The 18,670-nt window shown below is 47.0% G+C and overlaps 1 protein-coding gene across 3 annotated transcripts in view; it reads left to right on the forward strand.

Annotated features, from left to right (window-relative positions):
• The window catches only part of DDX31 (DEAD-box helicase 31), a 72,455-nt gene that overhangs the window by 42,173 nt on the left and 11,612 nt on the right, over positions 1-18,670 (forward strand). For 2 of the 3 annotated variants that reach the window (XM_061199711.1, XM_061199712.1), the window contains 3 exons: positions 696-777; positions 7,410-7,521; positions 13,425-13,593. In XM_061199711.1, the coding sequence (XP_061055694.1) occupies positions 696-777; positions 7,410-7,521; positions 13,425-13,593 (363 nt within the window). Of the gene's footprint in view, positions 1-695; positions 778-7,409; positions 7,522-13,424; positions 13,594-18,670 lie in introns of those variants that run through there. The other variant, XR_009702046.1, reaches the window with a different exon arrangement.

Below are 18,670 nucleotides of genomic sequence, written 5' to 3' on the forward strand. Positions count from 1 at the left end.
CCCCCCTGCTGGGCAGCTTGGAGTGTCTTATTCTGGCTGCTGACGGCTTCTGTTCACAAGGGAAGCCTGAGTTCTGGTTTCAGCCATTCGCATGTAGCTCTAGATTCGCTAGAGATCGTTTGGTCCTCACCCCTGAATAATTAAGAGACAAGAGCAGCAAAGATCCCTCAGGGTAGATTAGGAGAGAGTTCTGGTGCCATGACGGGCGATGGGGCGATGGGCATTGGTCACCTGTTTACCTTCACTCAGGTGTTTGGTTACGCCCCACAGTTAAGGGTCTTCAGCCACCTCCTTTCTTTAAGTATGAAACTAAAGGGACTGTCGGAAATGTTTTTTTAGTTCGTCTTCTATTCAAGTCAAGGTCATCTATCAATAAGCAGGCCTATTTATTTAGTGTTCCAGATTTACTAAGAAATAACGACATGATCCCTATAGAGGAAATTCTAAATGTAGCCTATGTAAATGTATCAGGCAGGAAGGAAATTGTTGGGAATATTACCCTGTCCCTTTAATATCATAGAGGGCCCCTTCCTTCCAAATTCCTGAAGGTTTAGGAAAACATTCCCTTTCCCTGACCAAGTGTTGCTTCTCCTTTATATCAAATTAGCCTGAGGAGAGGCCAGTTTTATGCATCCAGATTCCAAATGTTTTTGAAAGAACAAAAGGTTTACCTCGATATGCCCTTCCTTTTACAGTGTTTCTGAGATAAAGATGGAAGATATTTTGTCTGTTCTGACACGGGATGATTGTTTTAAATGGAGACGATGGGGAAGCCAGGTGAGTTTTATTAATTATCGTGCTTGCCACTAACAGACGTGACGCATTTCCTGATTTGGGGAAGCAGTGATTCTGAGTATGGGGAAGTTACTGCCTCTGTCAAGTAAAACATGTATTTTAAGGACCATGAACATTAGGTGAGACCTGATCTTGATGGTGTTTTTTCTGTCTTTGCTCCTGGACATGTTTGCTGGGCTCATCCAGTTAATGGGCTCCAGTCCGTCCTGGGCGTCTGCCAGGCGGCAGCAAGCTCCCCGGAAAGGAGGGCTCATCCCAGGCCAGAATGAGTCTGGAGGCAGCGTTACACACTGAGCCCTGGTGGTCCCCCTCCAGATTATCAACAAGGACACCTGGCTAGACCCGTCCACCCAGGACAGCATGGAAAAAATAAATAGCTCGGAATCTCCGTTCACACACACTTAGTTCATCCATTTTTTAACGTTCGCTATACACAGAGGAAGAGTGAAGTTGAGATCATTGAGAAGAAAAATTTTTATTATCCGCGCAGTTCCATATGGAGATCCTGCGCAGTTGCAGACAGCCCGGGACATCCTTTCCTGCTCCTTTTCCGAGGCTTCCCCCCTGCTCGGAATCACTACCCCGCCTCCGCCCCCCACTCTATCGCGTTACTCAGTGTATCACATGTACTTGTCAGTGTGTGTGTAATGATGTTGCTGTGTGTAATTTTGTCCATGAAATTTTAATTATTTGGATATTTTACATTTCTTTTCTGATGCCTGAGGGTAGACTGGAAAGTCAGAGCCAAATAGATCAAGTTTAAGAGTTTCTTTTATGCATTAGCATGTGTTTTTATTTGGATCGATATTCTCCCTGAGGCAAGGACTCCATCTGGCTGACCCCGACTTAAGTTCTGTTCCAGAGAGTACCTCCGGAAATGTATCTAAGAAAAGGAGAGTAAATAATCAAGTGTCTGTTACCGCAGCGTGTGTTCCAGACCTGGGACTGTGCTAAGCTCTTTACACGCTTGGTCCCGTTTCATCCTCTCAGCAGCCCTATAAGGCAGATGTTACTGTCCCACTTTATAGGTGAGGAAACCGAGGCTTAGAGAGCTGAAGGAGCATTCACGAGGGCACAATAATCATTGATTCTCCTGGTGTGAAAGCAGGCCATCTAGCTTCAAAGCACCTGTGCTTCACCATGTACCAATAAGCCTCTGTTAGTATTAGTTAAGCCAAGAAATTGGAACTAAAGTGCTTGTTAAATTGGGTGACGTTAGCCGTTTTCATAAAGGTGAGATTTGGTCAGTAAATGGTACCACAGCAAAGATCCCCGTGAGCAAGAAAGTGATTAAGGACTCAGTTGATCAACACGTTATTTTAAGTGATATTTTAAGTGATGTTATAGAACAACCGGGGCACCCGAGACTTTGGACCATCCCATATTATCGATAGTCTGTTGTCAAGGGAACTGACCAGAAATGAGACACTCATTGGTCTCGGCACACTTCTCTGTCCTTTGGAAACTATTGCAAATTCTAGTTGGCGGGGGGTGGAAAGGTGGGGTGGGGGGCGGTGGTTTTCTGGGTTTTTTTTTTTGTGGTTTTTTTGGGGTTTTTTTTTTCAAATGTTCGCACAGCTATTTAATTATAGCCCCGGGACAGCTACGTGGGATAAGCAGGGGCACCTGGGGAGCTGTCTGAGGCGGCATGTAGCGGCAGAGTGGTCAGGAGCATGGCCTTAGGGCCCAGTTCCTCGTCTCACCAGCTGTGTGGCTTTGGGCCAGTACTGGACCTTCCTAAGGCTCATGAGTACATTTCTTCATGTGTACAATTGAGATAATATTAGTATTCTCAGAAGGAGATTGGAGGGTTGAGTAGGAAATAACCTGAAAGTCCCAACACAGGTAGCAAAGGGTATTCATTATTATTACTATTATTATTATTATTTTGTTACATCAGTTAGTAGCAGATGTAGAATTCAAGTCCAGACTCACTGACATGAAGCCCAGCGCCTTTTTTTGCTGTTTCACACTAAGTGGAAAATTGGCATCTGCCTGCTCTCCAGAAATAAGAGCAAGCCGCAAAATTACAAAATGAGATGGTAAAGGTTTGAATAATCTAGTCTTACGCTGTTTCCAGGACCGGCTTTGGTGTCAGTATTTACCCCCTGAACACAGCCCAGTTCTCTCCCGGGCGCCGATGGTCGTGTGCCCCTGCGCGTCCCTGGGGAAGCTGTGGACGGGTTCAGGGCCCCTCCGGCAGGATGCTTCCCCAGAGCAAGAGAACGTTCCTCTGCTCTTTCGGGGAACAAGCCACAGCCATTCTGTTAACATCCGCCCTTCTGTGGCCTGGCAGCCCCAGTTCCTCTCCTTAAACCTTTTCTGTGGCCTGAGGCCAGCCTTGAAGACTGGCTGGGGCTTGAGGAGCCTTCATAAGATCATGGGTGAGAGCTGGGGCCCAGAGTCGGATAGACTTGGGTTCGAATCCTTGCTTTATAGCCAGTCGTTCTGCAACCTTGAGCAGATTATCTCCTCCTCCCCAGCCTCAATTTTCCCATCTGTAGAATGAGGACAGCACACGTACCCATCCTGGAGGGTTGCTGTGAGGTTTAAATAAAACGAGGCCCAGCATGCTCTGCACACTCTGGGCCATGTGAGTTCACCTCAATCCTGAGTTGCTGCTCAGATGGACAGGATGTTTTGATATTTTTAAGGTCTGGTGGTCTTTGGTTTTAAAAAGAAAAAGTGCTAATCAAGGTTGGGCTTTCACTGACACCGAAATAACTGGTTAACTTAGAAAACTCAACTAATCATGCCAGGTTCTAGATGTTACGTGCATAAACACCACTTGTTTGACCAAATTTACCTTTAAGTCAGAGGACAAAGAAAAACGAAACTAAATTGACTTCATTACTAATTATCTCATGGATATACAGCCTGAAAGAGTATATTATGTGCATGACTCATGTGAATAGTAAAGAGAATAAAGTAAATGCTGGCTACAATGTGTAATTCTGGGGGTTTTTTTACAGCTTTTTTTTTCTTTTTTTAAAAATTTATTTATTTATTTTTGGCTGCGTTGGGTCTTCGTTGCTGCACACGGGCTTTCTCTAGTTGCGACAAGTGGGGCTACTCTTCGTTGCAGTGTGCGGGCTTCTCATTGCGGTGGCTTCTCTTATTGCGGAGCACGGGCTCTAGGCGCGCAGGCTTCAGTAGTTGTGGCACATGGGCTCATTAGTTGTGGCTCGCGGTCTTCAGAGTGCAGGCCCAGTAGTTGTGGTGCACGGGCTTAGTTGCTCCACGGCATGTGGGACATTCCTGGACCAGGGCTCGAACCTGTGTCCCCTGCATTGGCAGGTGGATTCTTAACCACTGCGCCACCAGAGAAGTTCCTTAATTCTGTTTTAAATACAGTATGTCTTAATTGGTATCCTCAATGTGGGCAGTTCTCTCTGGCACCCAGGCCGAGGCCGGGCAGATGAATGTGGGCTCAGTAGCTGGGCCTTCTACACACCGAGCCAGACACCTCATCATAATGCCCGTCTTCACCCAGCTTGGTTGAAGGCCATTGTAAGTGTCCTTTGGCGTATACATTTTGGGGCTTCTGTGAACAGAACGCAAGCGAGTGAAGCATCTGTAAAATGTATATTTCATATTTAGGTATATAAAATATATATAGCTACGTCTGGGTGCGCGAATGTTCAGCCACCTACAAAGAGAATAAATTTGATCTTTCAACTTGACTGGGAAGCGCTCAGAAGGTTCTAGGGACCGTGGGGGTAAAACTCAGCTTGGCAATAAAATGATTAAAACAAAATCCTTCCATTTAGTTTAAAAATGCCTTAGAAGTTGGCGATTTCAAGACACATGCTTCAAATAACCACCCCCCGCTACCCCGCCCACGCCCAACTGCTACCACCTAAAACTTTGTACAACAAAAATAATCCAGCCCAGCTGTCTTAGACTCATCTGTTGCCTCTTGATAGGCATGAATTTTCATCTTCACAGTATAAACACAAACCCCAACATGTTTTTCCTAAAAATTTTTTGTCCTATGAAATACATCTGTAAACTCATCCTAACAAAAAGCTCACTGGCATGGTGAGAGATTAAAATAAGATCACAAGCCCCTAGCCTAGTTTTTGTGGATTGTCTCTTCTCTCCAAGATCAGTGGGGTCTTTACAGAAAAAGGGTATTGAATGCGTCTAGACCTTTGGAAATGTTATTTTTCTAAACGACCCACAGTCTGCTAGTTGCAAGTTGCTTTATTAAGCAGGACTAAGTCTGCGTCTTTGAGGGTGGGAGAGCCGGTCCTGCCGCATGTGCCCTCCGGGGTCTGACCCCCTCTCATGATGGGAGCATTTACCTGTCTGGGGCTGAGCCAGCACTGCATGACTCTGCTCCCTGTGTCTTCAGTTTAAATTCAGACTGTCCTCCCAAGAAGACAGCTGAAAAATACTCATTCTCAAGAGGGGCAATTTTAAAATAAAGTATTTCTAGAAGTGGCGGGGTAATAAGACCTGCTTTCTCCTAAGTATATTATGTTTTCTGCTATTAACTTTTTCTTATATTCTACTAAAGTGACCTCATCATTTCAAACATGTGAACCTAGTTTTATTGCGTTTTTTCTACATATTTCACTAGTATACACACTCACATTATACGTATGTATATATGTAATTTTTTTTTTTTTTTTTTGGTTGGGAAGAAAAGATACCTCATTTTGAAACCTAAAGGGGGAAATAAGAAAAGCCCTTTGTAATATATTGCCATATTATCACTAAATCCCCTGACAGTTGTGACACAGAAGCAAGTCACCTGTCACTTAAGCTTGAGGTCTCTTTAATTTTCTCCTGGAATTCGCACCAGGCTGTCTTTAATTTGAGGCCTTTATTGGAATTCTGAAACCTCTCTGCCTCCCTGGCTCTCAGATCTATTCTGAGAGCTGTTACAGAATGTATACAGTAACCAACAGAGGGATTGGAGAGGGCTGCAGCTCTGTTTATTTAACACTCTAGAGGGATTTTTGTGCTTATTCGGTCCTGGCTGCCCGGCTTTCAATATCGCTTTGACAACCATTCTGCCCTTCTCATTAATTTTAAACAGTTAAAACACAGGAAAAAGAGGAAAAAGTTTTCATTATTAAAGTGCTTTACTTTTTAATAACAGAGGATTCTGTCCGCCAGGGGAAAGGGCATCCTTGCTAATTTCACATTCATATTAAAAAAAAAAAAAAACGCAAGGAAGGTGACAGTTTCGCTGCTGAGGTGGCTTAACGAAAGGAGGGCAGCAAAAAAAAAAAGTTTGCATTTCACATCAGTTAAGAGGGTAAAAAAAAAAATCCTTGTTAATGACAACAGCAAATGTCCACTTTCGTAACACAGCTCCTGAGTGACTTTTCTCTTGACATTTGAGTGGATAAAACCCTTAGGGGGACCATGTACCGTGAAATCAGCTAGACTGTCATCAACCAAACAGGTAGCAGGAATGATTTGACTAAACTAAAAACATTTTCAGGTTGTTAAGTCTCTATTAACACAGAGACGAATGTCTCTCCGAAGAAGGAGGCTTTTTCTTCTCCTCCCTTTATTCTTTCTCCGGCAGCTTTAAATGTGAAAAAGACGGGGGTGAGGGGTGACGGGGTTAGGGTCGGTCAGCCAGACCCAGGGGCTCGCACCCTGTCCTCTACAGGAGTTAAAAGGAGCATGAGCTGGGTCTCACACTGGTGAGACCCACACTGGGGGGTGAGTATGGGTAGAGCTTAATTAGCACCATCCAAAGAATCAACATCTTTGGGGAGGCACATTAGCCAAATCCGGTTCTTTTGGATCTTGGTTTCACGTTCAATAGAAAGCATTCGTGTTAAGATACAGGAAACAAAAGCCACTTGTTTTTAGGGGGATATAAAGAAAGGAAATCTTTTCTCTGGGGTTGCTAAAGGCTGAAAAGAAAAGAAGTTTTTATTTTCCTCATATTTTCCATCTGTAAGGTCTTCTATGCAGACAGATGTGAGTTCTTACAGAGGGACTGTTGGCTGCAAAGGTCCATGCCATCCTCTTGAATGTGGTTTGCTGGAGCAGCCCACTTCCTCAGTGGGTTCCTGGGAACTCAGCACAGAGGTCTGGGCTGAAAGAGTGAATCCGAAACACTCAGAGTCTGAACCTCCTAGGAATGAGGAAGCATGCTCTACGATTCAAGGACAGACTAACCTGTGGTCAGGTGACTGTGGGATGCTCTTAGACAGGAATAGCCAGGCTTCCACCGATGAGTATAAGGCAGGGGAGGAGATTGAAGGCATAAGCGGGCCATACAAGATTCCTTTAAAAACTGCTTGTGTCCAGTGATGTTTTAAATGCCTGAATTGGACTTGGAAAATTCCAAAGTGTCTCCAATAGACTTTGATTTTGAACATGAGTCATAAGAGGCCAGGAAGAAAAGTAAATAAGTAAATAAAGAAGAGACATGATCTGCTCCCTCACAAAGCCATCCTCATCTTTGCTTGACTTTAGCATCTTTATCGCTCCCTTTTTTTCCCTAGTAATATTGAAAGGATTACCCTTGTTGGCCCCTCTGTGGTTACTGTGTGATTTTACTGTTATTAAATCTGTTATAAACTGCTTCATTATTCCTGACTCTGACTGTCTCTCCTTTAATCCTTCCGTCACCCTCCCAGAAACCCCGCTCCGTTGGCCCCCAGGAAATCCGAGAGCGAGCCACGGTCTTGCAGACAGTATTTGAAGATTACGTGCACTCCAGTGAGAGGACGGTCTCCGGGGCCAAGAAAGGTTGGTCGATTTCTTAGGTGATTGTGGATGGATAACCCAGCAGGGCATCGTCCCCACCTCCACCTGCACGCCCCCCAGACAGGTTGAGAGGCCAACCAGGCGTCTTTGCTCACCAGCAAAAGCCTTCAATCTCCCTAATTCTGCAGGGTTTGGAAGCAGGCACGGAAGGCTTTAAAGTGATATCAAATGTTAATTTCATCCTTCCCCGTGTTTTGCACACATGAGGCTTTATCTTGGCTTTCATCAGGACTAGAGCTTTGACCCAACAACTTGGATCTCAGGGATCCATTTTTCTCTTTCTTTGAAAACCAGATAGAAGAGATACGACACGTCAGTAGAAATAGTTGTAGAGATGGAAATTAGAGATGAAGGCAAGGGCTGGAATTATTAGAGCAAAGCAGTTCCTATTTGAAAGTACAAAGAAAAATGAGAAAGAACAGTGCTGAGGAAGGGCCATAGACCATGAACCCAATGCCTGGGAAATTTACAAAAGAGTTAGGTATTAATTTAATATTCAGTGCCTTTATAGGATAAGTTGGCCCCTGGGATCACCAGGCATTAAGGGTGGACTCAACAGTTCACTGTGAGCGCTGAACCGAGCACGGGAGAAGGGAGCTTCGAACAGCTGCGTGTCTTTCACGCTGGAATGTGTGTGTCTTGGCTAGTGACTTACCCCCATGTTGGGGGATCCAGAGTTCTTTTTGATAGTTACCTACTATTTTGAGAAGAATGCCAGGCTGCCTTACCAATAGATAAACACTATAGAATCCTTTCTTCTTTTTATGAATTGAATCTTTTAAAAAAAAACAACAACAAATGTTGTTGTATTTGGGCGCCGTTCCAGGTGCTTGGGATACACCAGGGATCAGAACAGACAAAAATTGTCACCCTTAGAACATTCTAGTGGGGGAGCAGAAGATGAATGTGATAAACACAATAAGTAAATGACGCATAAATTAGATAGTCTAGGGAAAGGTGATGAGAACGATGGAGAGAACAGAGCAAGTGAGGGAGACGAAGGGCTGAGGGCAGAGTGAGCCCTGTCCTGAAGGTCGCTGCTTGAGCAAAAACCTCAAGAGGGGCCGCCCCGTGGCTCTGACAGAGGGCGTCCAGGCAGGTTGGGGCGTGGGGGTCAGAGTGCACGGGAACTCCAGGACGGCAGTGTGGCTGGAAGGAGGGGAGGGGTGGCAGAGGAAGGGCGTGGAGGCCATCCAGGGGACCCGGTTACCACGAGTGGAAGGGGAACCATTGGAGGGCTTGGGGCAGAGGTGTGGTCTGACAGGTCTGAAAAGGTCACTTGCTGCTGAGTGAGAACAAACTCTGGGGGCAAGGGTGAAGGCTGGGAGACTGGCTGCCGGGCACTTATGGTCATCTGGAAATAGATGACAGAAATAAGTTAGTCAGCAAGTATTTGCAAGTGCCTGTTACATACCTTAGCACGTCATAAAGGCAGTCCTTGGTTAGGCAGTCCTTAATCAGAACTACCCAAGATGAGAGATGAAGTCCCAGTAATTGCCCCGTAACTGCTGATAAATAATTAGCATGTATTCCAGTCTGGTTTCTGATAATATCCTGTCCTAGCGTTTCCCTAAAGTGAATTCAGCAACTCCTAAGGCTCCTCCTGAGAACCTGCCCTTAAAGATGTACTGGAACATTCTGTCAAGAGGAATAGAATGTTTGTCTCAGTGGAACTTTAGAGTTTGGTCATTTGTTGAAAGTTAGGCAACGTCAGCTTTCTGTACGATGCATAATCAAGTGTTTGCAGCAGGATTTCAGGGTTAATAGCAGAGTTGCAGTGAAGAGAAAGAACACCATTATTACGATGTCGGTGTCAGAGGTAATTTGGATATTCTAGCGAGCCTACAACTGTTTCAACGTGACTGGGTCATCAGAGTAAAAATTACAGTAAATAGTCCTTAGAGAATGCGGTTTTGTGTTTTCTCTCATTATCGTTACCATTGAACTTTATACCAAGAAGCAGACAGAGTTACTTGCCTTCTTTTTAAAGGATGTTGGAGTGGGGCCAGTCCCCAATGTTTATGTACCAAGAAGGAAATAAATGTCTCATCTTTTAAGGAAACTGCCTGTAGAAGATCTCGGTCACCCCACAGCAGACATTAGGTTCTCCCCTATTCTTCTCTCTCCTCTTACTTAGGATTGAGTTCTGGAGGTTTGGGGAGAATATACACATAATTGCCACACCCCAGGAGTTGATACTGTCTTTTGCATTTCAATCTGCATATGCAAATTCCCCACTACTGACTTGCTTCCCTTTTATGCCATTTCAGAACCCACCTCATGAATAATTAACAAAGCAGCTGGGTTTTGCCTTCACGGTAGAAACCTAGTTGGAAACTGGGCCAAGTATGCATTTGCTTTCCTTTTGCATTTTCTGACCCAGTCATTGCTAATGACCTGAACTTTATCGTGGTCAGTTTCCAGAAGCAGTTACCCCTTTTTCCCCTCATGTCTTGCATCTTGTAGCTAGAGCTTTTCAGGTGGTAAAAATTGTGGTAACCTAAGTTCGAACTCCAGAGTCCTGAACAAAAATTTCAGGAAGCGGAGTCCTTTACCTGCACAGCGCCACTTGCCCTGCGGTTCGAGCCGCTCTGCCCTGAAGAGCAAGGGCTACACGTGTAGGGCTTGTGCCTGGCTCCGAAGGGACGCTTCTCGAAGTCAAGAAAATGCAAACTACCGAAATCATCCCTCTCCCCTCAGTGTGATCAGAGGGAGGTTGGCTCCTTGGCCAAATGCTTTGTCTTTAAGAGAATTAGAGCAAGCAGCCTCCTTTCCCCCTTTCTTTGGGTGGTCGTCGCTGTTGATGTGCCGGGTAGGAAGGTGCAACGCGCCTTCTCTGTACAGACGCGTGCTCTTCTCGGGCAGCGGTGGGGTCGGGAGGAGCGCGGATGAGCTGCACCTTCCAGGCTGGAGTTCTGCTCCTTTCTGCCTCCTTGACCCTAAGCCTCATCTGCAGGATGCCGCTCTTCCTGGTCAGATGTCCAAGAGTACATTTGGTTTTATTGCTCAAAAGGACAGAATGTCCTTGGAAGGTATTTTGAAATAGATTTCCCTTAATTCTGTCATCCTCTGGCTCTGAAGTGGGACTTGGTGACGTGCCAGTGCCTGCTCTGATTGGCTAGAGCATCATCCGTCTTCCCAAATAAATGTCTCCTTTCAGGACTTCTCGCCTTTCCGCTCGCCTCGGGCCCACAGCCCTCTTCCTTCCACGCGTTCCTGGTGCTGCCAGCAGGGCCACTTCCTGCCCCTTGGATTCCAGGTCCTACAGACAGCTGCACTCCGTCTGAGGTTCCTGCTTCTCTGAACTAGCCCAACCTAGGAGTCCGTGCATGTATGTGAGGACGACCAGCTGTCGCTGTCCCCAGCGAGACAGGAGCCTTGAGGACGAGGAGGCTTAGTGCCAACAGGCAGTGAGAGATGCTGCCTGACCAGTTGTCGAGGGAGAGAACTCTTCTGCCATTTCTTGGCAAACTCATTATCCCCGTAAAGCTGTTAGTTGAGCACCTACCTCTCCCGGGACAGAGGCTCTCCAGCCTCAGCTCTCAGGCTTGGTGTCGGGACAGAGGCTCTCCAGCCTCAGCTCTCAGGCTTGGTGTCGGGACAGAGGCTCTCCAGCCTCAGCTCTCAGGCTTGGTGTCGGGACAGAGGCTCTCCAGCCTCAGCTCTCAGGCTTGGTGTCGGGACAGAGGCTCTCCAGCCTCAGCTCTCAGGCTTGGTGTCGGGACAGAGGCTCTCCAGCCTCAGCTCTCAGGCTTGGTGTCGGGACAGAGGCTCTCCAGCCTCAGCTCTCAGGCTTGGTGTCGGGACAGAGGCTCTGCAGCCTCAGCTCTCAGGCTTGGTGTCGGGACAGAGGCTCTCCAGCCTCAGCTCTCAGGCTTGGTGTCGGGACAGAGGCTCTCCAGCCTCAGCTCTCAGGCTTGGTGTCGGGACAGAGGCTCTCCAGCCTCAGCTCTCAGGCTTGGTGTCGGGAAGAGGAATCTTCTCTGGCCTGCTAATCTGCTCAAGCACAAGTGTGAGATGAGTGAGGAGGCCTGGGCCAGTATCGGGGTAAATGAGATTTTAGAGGTGCAGACCCTTTGCTTTGGCCTGGCGTGGTTCCAGTCTGCTTTCTCTGTCTAGAGTAAATGTTGGGGGTTGGGAAAGAGAGGGAGGTGGAGAAGAGGCTGGCGTCTCCAAGGTCACGGTAGTTGTAGAGCTTTCCCCTCTGAGGACTTGAATATGTGTCAGAACCCTCCAAACAGCACGGACCATGTGAAGTGTTAAAGATTTTCCTTGAAAAACCTCGTCCCCAGTTATTAAAAAGGGGAGTAAGCACAGATTTAAGAGAGGGGTACAGTGGAGTTGCCTTGGTTATTATTTCTCATCGATTGGGAAAAGGAGTTCACTTTGCTCGGTAAATAGAGCTTTGATGGGTTCCCAGGATCCTTCCAGGAGCTGATCTGCTAAAATGACACTTTTTATTACTGTTCATAAACGCCAATCTCCAGGTGCTGCTGGGATATTACGTTTAAGCTGTGGGCAAACTTGCCAGTCCAGTGGCTCAACAAGCGAGGGCGAGAGAGGCTGGTGTTTAGTGCCTGCTTCCGTCAGAAGCAGTGCAGGGCGGGGCTCCGGGGGAAGTAAAGTCAGTGGGGATGGGGATGGGGAACAGTCCCAAGGGTCCCCGCCTGCCCTGTTGGAGTGAGAAAAGGGCAGACACTTGAGTGTCACTGTTATCGGGAGACATTTAAGGGGAACGAGGTATAGGAAAATGATTCCTCAGAGGAGTGCCCAGGGACTTCCCTGGCGGTCCAGTGGTTAAGACTCCGCGCTTCCAGTGCAGACGCACAGGTTCGATCCCTGCTCGGGGAACTAAGATCCCACATGCCGCGTGGCGTGGCCAAAAAATTAAATAAATTAATTAAAATAAAAATAAATTTTTTAAAAAAGGAGTGCCCAGTCAAGGGGTAGCCAGAGCGCCACCCTCCTGGGAACCGCCTGTGACCAGTGCCAGGTTGAGGACAAGGGCCTCTTTCTTAACTTTAAAACAGGACCGAAACTTTCGTGATAGACTGTCTGATGGACAGCTCTAAACCGCCGGCAGTCCTCAACAGATGAACTGTTTTGTGGGCTGTTTTAGAAATTTAATAATTTTCTTTCTCTTTAAAATTCTGTTTTTGCTTCCTTTTTTACACATTCTTTGAAAGGGTAAGAAACCCTGTATCGATCAATTCTGGATGCGTTAGCACGAATTCGGTTTTAAAATCCCATGAGTATATGGAGAACTGGTGTCAGTGATTCCTCCAGATGGGCAGCTGGAGGTGACACTCTGGGGGGAGACAGTGTTTACAGTAATGATAATGTACGGTAATAATAAACATAAGGGCAATCATAATAAAGCCTTGTGAGCCTTTTAAATTTTGTGGCATTTGCATGTATTAACTATTCAAAAAAATAATAATTCGATTAGGGAAAAATTTTCCCAATATAAAGGTCTAATGATTTCATTTTTCATAAGAAAATGGTATACATTGATCCTGTCTTAGTTTCTTCACTCATTCTCTCATTCATTCATTTATACAACAAAAACCTGCTGTGTGCCAGGTTCTGTGCTAGACCCCAAGACTATAATGAAGAAGAAAACAGGACCCTCCCCTCTAGGTTTATTACAAGCTACACAGTAAAATGTGAAATTTTATTGGGCTTATTCATTGTGGCTGGTAGACTTACTTATTTTTAGAAATTAAAAAAAATACACAAGTATAGCTTTAGGTTGTTGATGTTTGTTGTGCTGTCCTGGTTGTGCGTCCATCGTGGCCCAGCAGGGTGAACTGCGCAGGACAGCCCTTAGGCCGGGGCAGCTGAGACCCGTCCTGACCGCCTCCCGCCCTCTCGCTGTCTTTCAGCCCTGCAGTCCTTCATCCGGGCCTACGCGACCTACCCCCGGGAGCTGAAGCACATCTTCCACGTCCGATCGCTCCACCTCGGGCATGTGGCTAAGAGCTTTGGGCTAAGAGATGCCCCTAAAAATCTCAGTGCCTTGGCCACAAAGAAGAAGAAAGCAAACCTGAAAAGGTAAGGTGGGCTCAATTTGTCCTGTGACAAGTGGCTGAGGGTCAGGTGGGTATGGAGAACTCTGTCCAGATTGGCAGCCATGAGATGGTGTGGGGGGCTGCTGAGTGCCAACTTGGGCTTTTGTGGTAAATTATCACCAGTATCTGCCCTTCTCTCAGTATGGTGAGTGCTTGGAACAGCTGGAAAAATACCTAATCTGAATGCTTTTAAGGCACTTGCAGAAATTCGGTGATGTCTCCTCTTGGGTCCAGAGTAGTGGGGGTTATTCAAACAGCAAGACTGCCCACGCATAGAGTAACTCAGGGGCTTTTCACACTTGGAGCTCCAGATGCGCTGTGGTCCACCCTGGAAAGCTTCGGGGACTTGAAGGAAGACTGTGGTGTGCTCCATGAAACTCGGCTGCGGCCGCAGGGCTCCTGCAGGCTGGCTGGGCGTGGGGGCCAGGCCTGGGGCTCCCAGCGCTGCGTGCCGCTCTCCTTGGTGCTGACACGTACCTCCAGCGTTGAGCACATGTAGGGCAAGTGCAGTGGACTCTTCTCCCTCCGCCCCCTGCTCCCCACCCCCCCCCAAAAAAAACACGTGAGGAACTGTCCAGAGTCAGAGTGAGAAGTGTTGCCCTGCAGGTTGGGCACTGGGCTCCGAGTCCATCTTCACAATTTCAAGAGGTCCTGAGATGATTTCCCTCAACGAAATGCAGTTGTAAAAGGTCTTCTTCCTCTCCTCAAAGACAGGGTATTCATGGGAATTCCCTGGCAGTCCAGTGGTTAGGACTTGGCCCTTTCACTGCCACGGCCCTGGGTTCAGTCCCTGGTCAGGGAACTAAGATCCCGCAAACCACATGGTGCAGCCAAAAAAAACACACGGTGTTCTCTTAGTACCAGCCCCAGCCCTTTGCGGGAACTAGAGTTTCTTAGATACCAGGAGCTGCTTTTATGGGGGATTTGGGGCAGATCATTGTTTTTGCTTGCTAATTACAAATGCCAGTATATCCTTGCCCTGCCACTGAGCACCTGTGGGCAGTACCACACTCTCCTACGTGTCCCAGCACAGTGTCTGTCTCGCATGTTCACCGAGAAGAGCCGGTCACGTCATCAGCCTCATCAGGGCCCAGGTTCTCTGGTTGAAATGACAGAGGGAGATGCCTGCCCAGTGCAGGGGGACGGCTGTTGGAGTTAGGGGGCTTGGCCTTCGGTTCCAGCTCCAGCCTGACGTGAGCTTGTGAGCTCTGGACCGTGTCTTTGCTTAATTTCTCAGAGCCTCATTTTCTTCAGCTACAAAAGGGAAAAGGAAATCCACGTTCTGAGCCACTTCACAAGAATCAGAATTAGGTGATACATGTGACTGTGCCTTTTGAACCATGAAGGGCCATCCAGATGAAACACCTTAGGACAGAGAGCTGGAGACCAGCTGAGTTAAGATTCCAGAACATCCAACTGGCTCTGTCCAGGGACTTGGCACTTAGAAGGCTCTTTATAATGGATAAAAGGTTGCCTAATTCTACTTCCCATTTTGGAATTTTTAAGATGCTTGGTCTTTTTTCTTATAGTAATCCCTCTCATGTAGGACAACACTCCAGTGAATCTGTGAGGCAGGCATTTCCCCGCACGCTCTCCTCCGATGCCCAGACAAGACTGAGACACGTCCGGCTCTGGTTTCTTCCAGGCGGTTTTGAGGTGCAGAGCGTTGCCTGCTGCCACACTCTACCTGTCCTGGGCAGGGCTGCGGCCAGAGACCCCTCTGCTCGAGCCGGTCCTCCCAGAGGGAGAAGGTGCCTCGGCTCCACTCCAGATTTGGGACTGCCGTGCACCAGAGTTAGGTTCCTGCCTTTGGGTTTGGGGTAGCTGACATCTGTACATAGTAACTGGTTTTAAGTATGTGACAAAACGGTGAGGCTCGCAGTCAGGTCTGGAATGACCTCCCAGTGATCTGGCCATCCTGTCCCACCGTCTCTAAACCTCTGACGCCTGAAGGAGGTGGGAATCCATCTGCCGCATGATCCCTGGTAAGAAACACGTATTTTGTTTATTCCTCTTCCTGCAAGTAAGTGTGACCCTGGAATTCTATTGTCAGCAGCTGATCTACCTTTGCAAGCGTTAATAGCAACTCTTCAGACTGGGTGTGCCCAGCCCTCACCCAGGGAAGGCAGAGCCGGAGGCTCGAGGCGCTGGGCGGGGGGGGGGGGGGGGTGGGGGGGGGGTGGGGGACTCGGAGCCAGCATTGTCCTTACCTTGCGAAGCCGCCAGGGAGAGAGCAAGCCACCGCCTCCCGCTTCAGCTGACCCGCGCTGGCAGATGGGCACCAGGACGACGATACCCCTGTGAGCAGGGGATTTAACAGGGCTTTATTTGGGGAAGAATGGGCTGATTAGCCGATAAAGAGCATGTAAGATGGTATGGGGCAGCCTTTGATGTCTGGCTGGCGCGGCAGGGAGCCAGGTGGTGTGACAGCAGTGTGTCACACGATTACTCCGCCCGTGACAGTGCCGCTCTCTGTTCTTGCCATGTCACCACTCCGTTACAGCTACTTTTTCCGTTGTTACGCCCTTCTTTTGAAGGCATTTCTCCCCACACTCCTTACACCCTCCCGCCCCACCCCTGCCTTGCTAATGCAGACGGGCACTCAAGGATACAGTAGGTACCTTTCTTATTGGGGAAGATCTTGTCACTCCTGGAGGAAGAATGGCTTTGCAGCTAATCTGCACATGGACCGTATCACTGTGGTCGGGGAAGCGGCAGAGAAACTTGACAGATTCTCCGCACCTCAGTCAGGGCTCGAGCCAATGCCAGTCGCCGCTTTTTAAGGAACAGGAAAGAAAAGTCCATTAAACCCCACACAAGTGTGGAGAGTTATGCTGTGGCCACAATGACTGTCCTGAGCCGAGGCGTCTCCTCTGAAATCCATCTGTCAAGGAAGAGAATGGGTTCCTTGGGTTTTGTATGGGTGGGTAAAATAATAGCGCTAAATTCTCCAAATTATTCTGCATTCCATTTTATGGTGTTTACTGCCTAGAATAATTATGTTATGTGCAGACCTCTGATATCTGCAAACCAAATTTATGAGACCGTAAGCAAAATCCTGTCTCGCCTGCCATCCCCAAGCAAGGAGTTTACCCGGGTATTAGCAGATGAGGCCAGGGCAGGTTAGGCTTGGAGACTACCGGGCATTTCTGTGCAGTGACAGAGGGAACTTTTATCTCATCTGTATGCCTTTATTCCTTTACTGGACCACTTTTCAGAAAAAGGAAGAAAAGAGTTAATGTCCCCAAATAAGGTCTTAATCAGCAGGTCTCTCTCTGTCTCCTTTTTGAGTCCTCAGTTCTGAAGGGGAATAGTAAGTGTCTTCCCCCTGCGCACAGAAGCACAGAATCACGAGCACTCTTCTGCCACCGACACACAAGCCTGTCAGAACAGCCCCCCACCCCAGATACCTACATATCCATGCACACAGGGAGTCGGTGCTGTTGGTAAAATTTTGAATGGCCCCTTAGCAACATCCATCACGAACACAGCATTTTCCTTCCGTGAAATGCAGTTCTTATTTTGAAGCTAGGTAGATTCAGCAGTCCCTGAGAAGCAAAGGTAACATACCTTCCAAAATTTCCATCTTCCCAGGAGACACTGAGACCCAGCGCTGTCTGCTCTGGGAGGGCAGAGCTGGGTTGTTCGCCAGGGTGTCTGTCTGTCTGTCTAGGCAGTCACACATGTGAGTAGAACCTGTCCAGGACCAGTGAGCAGACAACTTCCTCATCCGTTTGACACTCTGTGGTCAGTGGTTCAAGGATATAGAAAGTAATGAGCCTTAAAGTCTTAGTGTTATGGTGGCAATGTGAAAGGGCGAGTCTGTTGGATTTAAACCACCCTATCTCGTTTGGATTATATGCTATAATTGTAAGTTTACTTCCCCCCAAACAGTTTAGTTTGCAGCTACCTAAAGCTGGTCTCACCACTGGCTTCTACCGTCTGGGTCTTTCTGAAGTTCTTCTTCGTGCGTAGAAGATTTCTTTGTATAGATGTTCTCAAACCAGCCCAGCTAAGTGTTACCTGGTAGTTCTCATGTGATCAAAAAGTAGGGCTGTGTGATCCCTTAGTGCTTACTGGGTCCGGGTGTGCTTGGTCAGGGCTCAGCAGGCTGGGATCCGTCGTGGAAGGGGACATGGGGCTGGTCCCCTGGGGCCTGGCCTCACATCCTAGCCACCATACCCAGCACGACAGAGCATGTCCTTCACCTCTGTTACTTCCAAAGTTCTACATTTAGTGTACTTGTTAAAATAAGGAAACATCCTTAGGGAGGTCATTCTTGCCGGACTTTTCTCATCTGTGAAATGCTTTATCACTGAAGTTCAAATCACAGATTTTGTAGACCTCCACTTCAGGGTCATTTTTCACCTTTTTTTTTTTTTTTTTTTTTTTTGCTTTTTATTTATTTATGTTTCTCTTTTTTCATTGAAGTATAGTTAATTTACAATGTTGTGTTAGTTTCAGGTGTACAGCAAAGTGACTCAGTTATACATATGTATTTATATATTCTTTTTCAGATTCTTTTCCATTATAGGTTATTAAAAGATACTGAGTATAGTTCCCTGTGCTCTACAGTAGGATCTTGTTGTTTACCTGTTGTATAGTAATGTATATATGTTGATCCCAAACTCTTAATTTATCTCCCACCCACCCCCCCTCCCCTTTGGTAACCAGAAGTTTGTTTTCTATGTCTATGAGTCTATTTCTGTTTTGTAAATAAGCTCATTTGTATCATTTTTTTAGATTCCACATATAAGTGATAAGTGGTGTTATGTGATATTAGTCTTTGTCTGACTTACTTCACTTAATATGATCATCTCTAGGTCCATCCATGTTACTGCAAATGACATTATTTCATTTTTTTTATGGCTGAGTAGTATTCCATCGTATACATATGTACCACGTCTTCTTTATCTGTTCCTCTGTCGATGGACACTTAGGTTGCTTCCATGTCTTGGCTATTGCGAACAGTGCTGCTGTGAACATAGGGAGGCATGTATCTTTTCAAATTATAGTTTTCTCCCATTTTTCATCTTTGAAGGCCTTTGCTCTGTCCCTCT

The sequence above is a fragment of the Eubalaena glacialis genome, chromosome 9, assembly GCF_028564815.1.
Source record: "Eubalaena glacialis isolate mEubGla1 chromosome 9, mEubGla1.1.hap2.+ XY, whole genome shotgun sequence".
Taxonomy (NCBI): Eukaryota; Metazoa; Chordata; class Mammalia; order Artiodactyla; family Balaenidae; genus Eubalaena; species Eubalaena glacialis.